Source organism: Chelonoidis abingdonii, chromosome 12, assembly GCF_003597395.2.
Source record: "Chelonoidis abingdonii isolate Lonesome George chromosome 12, CheloAbing_2.0, whole genome shotgun sequence".
Classification (NCBI taxonomy): domain Eukaryota; kingdom Metazoa; phylum Chordata; order Testudines; family Testudinidae; genus Chelonoidis; species Chelonoidis abingdonii.
In genome coordinates, this window is record NC_133780.1 from 2002389 (window position 1) to 2009159 (window position 6771).

The following is a 6771-nucleotide window of genomic DNA, read 5'->3' on the forward strand; positions in this document are numbered from 1 at the left end:
TTTTGGCGTGACTCCAGTGTGTGGTGTTGCCAAAATGGCCGCCATGATGCCATCCCCAGAGGCGCCGTTTTGGCGTGACTCCAGTGTGTGGTGTTGCCAAAATGGCCGCCATGATGCCATCCCCAGAGGCGCCGTTTTGGCGTGACTCCAGTGTGTGGTGTTGCCAAAATGGCCGCCATGATGCCATCCCCAGAGGCGCCGTTTTGGCGTGACTCCAGTGTGTGGTGTTGCCAAAATGGCCGCCATGATGCCATCCCCAGAGGCGCCGTTTTGGCGTGACTCCTGTGTGACTCCTGTGTGATGTAAGCAAAATGGCTGCCGTGGCCCCATCCCTGAGGTGCCAAGTTGGCCTGACTGCAAAATGGCGTCACCGAAATGGCTGCTGCGTGTCCACCGCAGAGGCATGAGGTTGGCCCAGTTCCAGTGTGGCGTGACCATAATGGCTGACACGCCCCCACCCGCGCTGCTGCTGTTTGTTCTTCCTCCCTGAGCCGCCATGTTGGTGTGTCTCCAGTATGGCCACCGCCTTGTCACTCAGGTGGCATTGGGTTGGCATAACCCCTGTGTGATCTCACCAAAATGGCCACCATGTCCTTCGATGGGTGGTCCAGGCTGGCACGGTGTTGCCACCTCTCTTGCCTCCATGGGCCCCACATGGACTGATTCCAGCCCTATGGTACATGCCCCCTCTCCCAACCCATAACACCCTGTTGGCTCCTTGGTGGCAAGATGGGGATCTGTCTGGGTTTCCCCCCATCTAATTTGGAGGCTTAACTCCCAGAGTTTCCCACACCCTCCTGGTCACCTGAACCCCCAGGGGCTAAAAGGGGCCCCAGGGGGCTCGAAATGACATGGGGTCTCTCCCACCAGGAGTCGTACTACCAGCCGCGGACACTGGAGAAACATGCTGACAGCATCCTGGCCTTGGTGAGTCCCCCTGCGCCTTCGAGGCTGGGTCATTCAGTGGAACCCAGGCATCCTGGCTGCTAGCCCCTGCTGTAACCACTAGACTCCACTCTCTGCACTGCATTTCCTGGTCCCTCTCACCCCTTCATAAACTGCCCCAGAGGGAAGCAATGACTCACTCTGCAGTGAAAACATGTTTGTTTCTAATCCCGTCCCACGGGCCCTGGCTGGGTTAGATACTCCGGCCCTGCAGCAGCCTGCAATCCTTGCCCTGCGGTGAACCCCAAAACCCGCTCCCTGCCACAGCTGGGATAGAACCTAGGAGTGCTGGCTCCTAACCCTCCTGCTCTAACCACTACACCCCACACCCCTGCTGGAGCTGGGGACAGAACCCAGGAGTCCTGGGTCCCAGCCCCCCCTGCTCTAACCACTACAGCCCACCTGGAGCTGGGGAGAGAACCCAGGAGTCCTAGATCCCAGCACCCCCCCGCCCTCTAACCACTGCACCCCAGACCCCTGCCGGAGCTGGGATAGAACCCAGGCATCCTGGGGTTGGGTTTTGTTGGCTGTATCATCCTACTGACCCTCTCCTGTTCCTTGCAGGCATCAGTGCTCTGGTCTATTTCCTATTACACTTCCCCCCTGGCTATGTTCTACTTGTACCGAAAAGGTAGGGGGCGTTGCGCTGCCGGGAGTGGGGCTGGGGGGAATCAGCAGGGGGTGCTCTCCCGGCAGTCAGGGCTGGCCCAGGGCAGTGCTAGGGGGAGCAGCACTGCTAGGAGCAGGGCTGGGGGGAGCGGGGGTCAGCAGGGGGTGCTCTCCCCGGCGGTCAGAGCTGAGCCCATGGAAGTGCTAGGGGGCGCTGTGCTGCCAGGAGCCGGGCTGGGAGTTTCAGCCGGCGGCGCTCTCCTCTGGCCCTTGCTCAATTCCCAATTCTGTCTGCCTTAAACATCCCACCCGGCAGTTATTTTTATAGCTGCGATTTCCCATTCACTTCCTGTCCCAAAATGCAGTAGTGTCATTGGGCTACTGCGAGACCCTGCCCCATAGCTGGCTGCATCTCATGCCAAGTGAGCCATCTCAGTGCAGTGTTACATGCGGCTGTTCCCCAGCTGCTTCACCCCAGAGGTGGCTGCATCACTCCAGGCTGACCCCTCCCTGGGGGCACAGCTTAGGTGTCTGCTGAACCCTGGCTAAGGGACACCTGCCTCTCCACCCCCCACAGGATACCTGACTATGTCGAAGGTGGTTCCTTTCTCACACTACGTTGGGACCATGCTGCTCCTTTTGGCCGGGGTCGCCTGCCTGAGAGGTGAGGAGTGGGGGCTGGTGGTTAGACTGGGGGGGCTGGGAGCCAGGACTCCTGGGTTCTCTCCCTGGCTCTGGGAGGGGAGTGGGGGCTGGTGGGTTGGAGCAGGGGGGCTGGAAGCCAGGACTCCTGGGTTCTCTCCCTGGCTCTGGGAGGGGAGTGGGGGCTAGTGGTTAGAGCAGGAGGGGAAGGGATGGAAGCCAGGACTCCTGGGTTCTTTCTGTGGATATACCAGATGTCTCTAACTTGTTGTCTCTGTTGCAGGCATCGGGCGCTGGACCAACCCTCAGTACATCCAGTTCATCACCATCCTGGAAGATAGCCACCGCATCGGCACCCCAGAAATCAAGGTGAAGAGGATGGGGGGACCCTGACCTCTCCCCTCGGCTCCCCCCCTGCCCGGCTGTGGTTGGGGGGGAAACAACGCAGCCCTTCTCCAGGGGGTTGTCACCCATGATCTTCTGCAGCTGCGTCCCACCCAGCTCCCAGGACACCCTGCAGTCCGCTCCAACCTGTCACCCATGATGCTTTTCTGCCTCCGCTTCCCCCTGTGGTCACCCAGGATGCCTTGCTGCCCACTCCCCTGGTGCCATTTCCCATCTCCCATGGTGCCTGTGGCTTCCCTCGGTGCCAGCCCGTTTCCCAGGAAGCCTGGCAGCCTGGTCCCTCCGCGCTGCACCACCCATGATGCTCGGTTCCCCTCGTGGCCTCTCCCTCTCCATGCTGGGGTTGAGCTCACCTGCCAGAGCAGCCCCCGGCCAGCACGGGGTGCCGACGTGCTGCTCACTCTGCGATGAGGGGTGAGGGGGTGGGCTGGCTGGCTGGAATGACCTATTCCAGCCAGGGAGAGGGGGCAGCCCAGCACATCCCTCTGTCGATCTCTCTGGGTCCATCTCACCTCCTTCCTTCCGTTTTCTCTCTCTCTCTCTCTCTCCTTGCTGCAGAAGAAACTCGCCAGCTACAACTTCGACTTCAGGAGCTGGCCCGTGGACTTCCGCTGGGACGAGGTCACTAGCCGGTGGGTGTGGGGAGAGAACCCGGGAGTCCTGGCTCTCTTCTCCCCCTCCACCCCCCGCTCTAACCACTAGACCCTACTCCCCTCCCAGAGCCAGGGAGAGAACCCAGGAGTCCTGGCTCCCAGCCCCCTCTGCTCTGACCCCACCAGTCCCCACTCCCCTCCCAGAGCCAGGGAGAGAACCCAGGAGTCCTGGCTCTTCCCCCTCCCCCTCTCTAACCACTAGACCCCACTCCCCTCCCAGAGCCAGGGATAGAACCCAGGAGTCCTGGCTGCCCCCCCCCCCCTCTAACCACTAGACCCCACTCCCCTCCCAGAACCAGGGAGAGAACCCAGGCGTCCTGGCTCCCAGCCCCCGCTGTAAGCCCCTTGTTCGCTGCCCCGCAGGTCGGACTCCCGGGGCATCTCGCTGCTGCGGCCGGAGCCCAAACACCGGAGCGCGGCCAACGGCTTCCTCCACGCCATCAAGAAGCTGCCCTGCCAGATCGCCAGGTAGGCTCTGCCCCCTGGCACCCAGGGGAGGGACTTTGCTGGATCCTGGCTTCCCATTGGCTGGAGGGAGGGCTCCAGACTGCTTGGGTCTCCCCTGCTTCCAGGACCCCCTCCAAGGCATTATGGGAGTCATGGCGTCAGCACCAGGGCATCATGGGAGATGCAGGGAAGGGCAGAGAGGACTCCTTGGTGCTGATTGGCCAGATGGTGTGGGGGAGGAACTGGCACATTGGGAGTGTCTCCTGGATGCTGATTGGTCAGCCCATGGAGGGGGAGGTGGCTTTGGAATGTTGATAGAGGGTCCTGTCTGCTGATTGGCCACAGGGATGGGAGGGCACAGTGTTTCTGGAATACTGAGAGGGAAGGATATTGATTGGCTGAGGGCTGGTGCGTAGGGCTTGGAATGCTGGGAGGGGATCCTGGCTGCTGATAGGCTGGGAGTGCAACTCCATGACTTCTGGTTGGTTGACAGGGTGGTAGCTTTGGGATGTTGGGGGAAGGGGTAGAATCCTTCCTTCTGATTGGCTGGAGTGCTCCTTGCTGCCTATTGGCTGAGGTTCAGTGGGACATGGGACTTTTAGGCCATTGGACCTGTATATCCCAGATCTTGATTGGCTGGGGAGGGTTGTCATGTATGTGACTTCATCCCCAAACTGACCCATAAACAGATCTTCTGGGGAGTAGGGGGAGGCTGAGTGGATTCCCTTCCAAGGGAGGGGCCAGGGGACTGCGCCACCCCCACCTACCACCTCCTTCTGCCCCCTTAGCTACATCGTGGCGCACACGTTCGGGCGCAGGATGCTGTATCCCGGCTCCGTCTACCTGCTGCAGAAAGCCGTCATGCCCATGCTGCTGCAGGGCCAGGCCCGCCTGGTGGAGGAGGTGAGTCCAGGAGGCACAGGATGCAGCTGGGGAGAGAACCCAGGAATCCTGGCTCCCCAGCCCCTCCACACACACACTCCAACCCACTAGCCCCCACTCTCTTCCCCGAGCCAGTTTCTGGTTTAACCCTTCTCCAATCTCTCCCCCGGCGGCCCAGTACAATGGGAAACGAGCCAAGCTGTTAGCCTGTGACGGCAACGAGATTGACACGATGTTCGTGGACCGTCGGGAAAGCTCTGAGCCCCACGGCAAGAAACTGGTGAGCGTTTCTCCACTCGGCAGCGGGGGCTTAGTCCAGCCAAGACGTGGGTCGCACTTATGGGATGGAGGTCTGGATCCGGAAAGCAGGGGCTCTGGGGGGACAGATCCACGGCCCAGGCACTTCCCATAGTGATGGCGCAAAGCCCGTCCTGGGAGCAGGGCGGATCGAGCAGGAGGTGGCGCAGTGCCGGGCAGACGGCTGGTGGTATAAAATGCCAGTAATTCATAGTGAAAGAGCCGATCACGGGGCAATCGGTCCCCATGGGCTGGAGGCAGCACCAGCCACTTGGTGCCAGCCAGTGGGGATTGAGGGGGCCCCCACTTGGCACCACCAGGAGTGATTGGGGGCCTTTCCCTTGGTGTAACGCTTTCCTGTCTCCCGGCCAACAGTGTCCGTAGCAGCTTTGTTTGTTCCCGGCGCTGCCTATGCTAAGGGGACACAGAACTCAGCTGGGGTCCAAATTTGACCAGGGGGCCCAGCTTCGCATTGCGCTCATAATGCCCCCTCCTGCCAACTAGGAGGGTGGGGGAACAACTTGAAAACAGTCCCCTGGCCGAGGACAGAACTCCCTGCGCCTGCCTGAAATGGAACTGAAGCCACAGAGTATTTTAATACATGGGGATGACTTCCTCCCCATCAAAATGCAGCCATCTCTGGGGCAGGGCGGCTGGGGAACAGCCGCATGACGATGCTGTAGCAACTTAGGATGGGCCTGGGGGAGGGGGGGAGAGGGCGGAGCCCATATCTGATTTTAGGGAGGCCGAATGGACGCGCCTGAGTTGGGGTTCAGCCGGGACCCTCATTGTCCCTCTGTGTCCCCCACCCACCCTTAGGTGATCTGTTGTGAAGGCAACGCTGGATTCTATGAGGTCGGCTGCCTGCCTACCCCCCTGGATGGTATGATCAGTCATCACTGGTGATCTCCCCCACTTTCCACTTTGGTAGAATCCAATCCCTTTGGCAGGAGTGGGGCACAGCTCTGCTTGGACCAGTCCACTTCTATGCATGGGGGGGGCACTGATTTTGGACCAATCTACATGCTCTGGATGGGGGTGGAGGGGGTGTCTCCCTTTGGATTAGATCATTCCTGTGCTTTGGGATGGGGGTTGGGGTGAAGGGCCTTTGAACCCACCCATTTTTTGTATGTGGGGGGACAGGTTAGGGCAGCCCCATTTGGGCCAATCCACCTTTCCTTGGGATGATCCTGGTTCGACTAACCCATATCACTGTGCAGGATGGGGGTGCAGGGATCAGGTAACCTTTCTTTGGCCCAGTCCATTTCTCTGCATGGGATGGGGGTTCACTGGGAAGGATCCATTTCTATTTGAGGAGGGGGTTGGGGCTGCCACCTTTCTGTCTGCCCTAGAGCACTCCAGTTAGGGGGCATGGGTTGTTCTAAACTCCAGGATACCAGGGGTGAGTTGTGCCCCCCCATACTCTGCAGTGGAACTCCCCATCAGCTCCCCGCACATTTGTTTCAACCAATCTCTCTGGCATCCATCCTGCGGGTTCTGTCCCTGCTGCGCTTAGCCCCACGTTAACCCCCTCCCTGTTTCTCCCTCCCAGCCGGCTACTCGGTGCTCGGATGGAACCACCCCGGCTTTGCTGGCAGCACGGTGAGTCCCAGGGTCCCTGGGGGTGGGAGAGAACCCAGGAGTCCTGGCTCCCAGCCCCCCTGCTCTAACCACCAGCCCCTACTCCTCTCCCAGAGCTGGGGAGAGAACCCAGGAGTCCTGGCTCCCAGCCCCCCTGCTCTAACCACCAGACCCTATTGCCCTCTCAGACCCAGGAGAGAACCCAGGAGTCCTGGCTCCCAGCCCCCCTGCTCTAACCACCAGACCCTATTGCCCTCTCAGACCCAGGAGAGAACCCAGGAGTCCTGGCTCCCAGCCCCCCTGCTCTAAC

At 60.6% G+C, this 6771-nt stretch overlaps 1 protein-coding gene across 1 annotated transcript in view; it reads left to right on the forward strand.

The window, feature by feature from the left end:
• The first annotated feature begins 576 nt into the window (after positions 1-576).
• The window catches only part of ABHD16A (abhydrolase domain containing 16A, phospholipase), a 10214-nt gene continuing 4019 nt past the window's right edge, over positions 577-6771 (forward strand). Inside the window, exons 1-10 of the mRNA XM_075071499.1 lie at positions 577-927; positions 1510-1576; positions 2132-2218; positions 2480-2565; positions 3160-3233; positions 3618-3722; positions 4490-4604; positions 4762-4863; positions 5700-5763; positions 6433-6755. Of these exons, the coding sequence (XP_074927600.1) occupies positions 847-927; positions 1510-1576; positions 2132-2218; positions 2480-2565; positions 3160-3233; positions 3618-3722; positions 4490-4604; positions 4762-4863; positions 5700-5763; positions 6433-6755 (1104 nt within the window). The 5' untranslated portion in view covers positions 577-846. The remainder of the gene's footprint in view (positions 928-1509; positions 1577-2131; positions 2219-2479; positions 2566-3159; positions 3234-3617; positions 3723-4489; positions 4605-4761; positions 4864-5699; positions 5764-6432; positions 6756-6771) is intronic.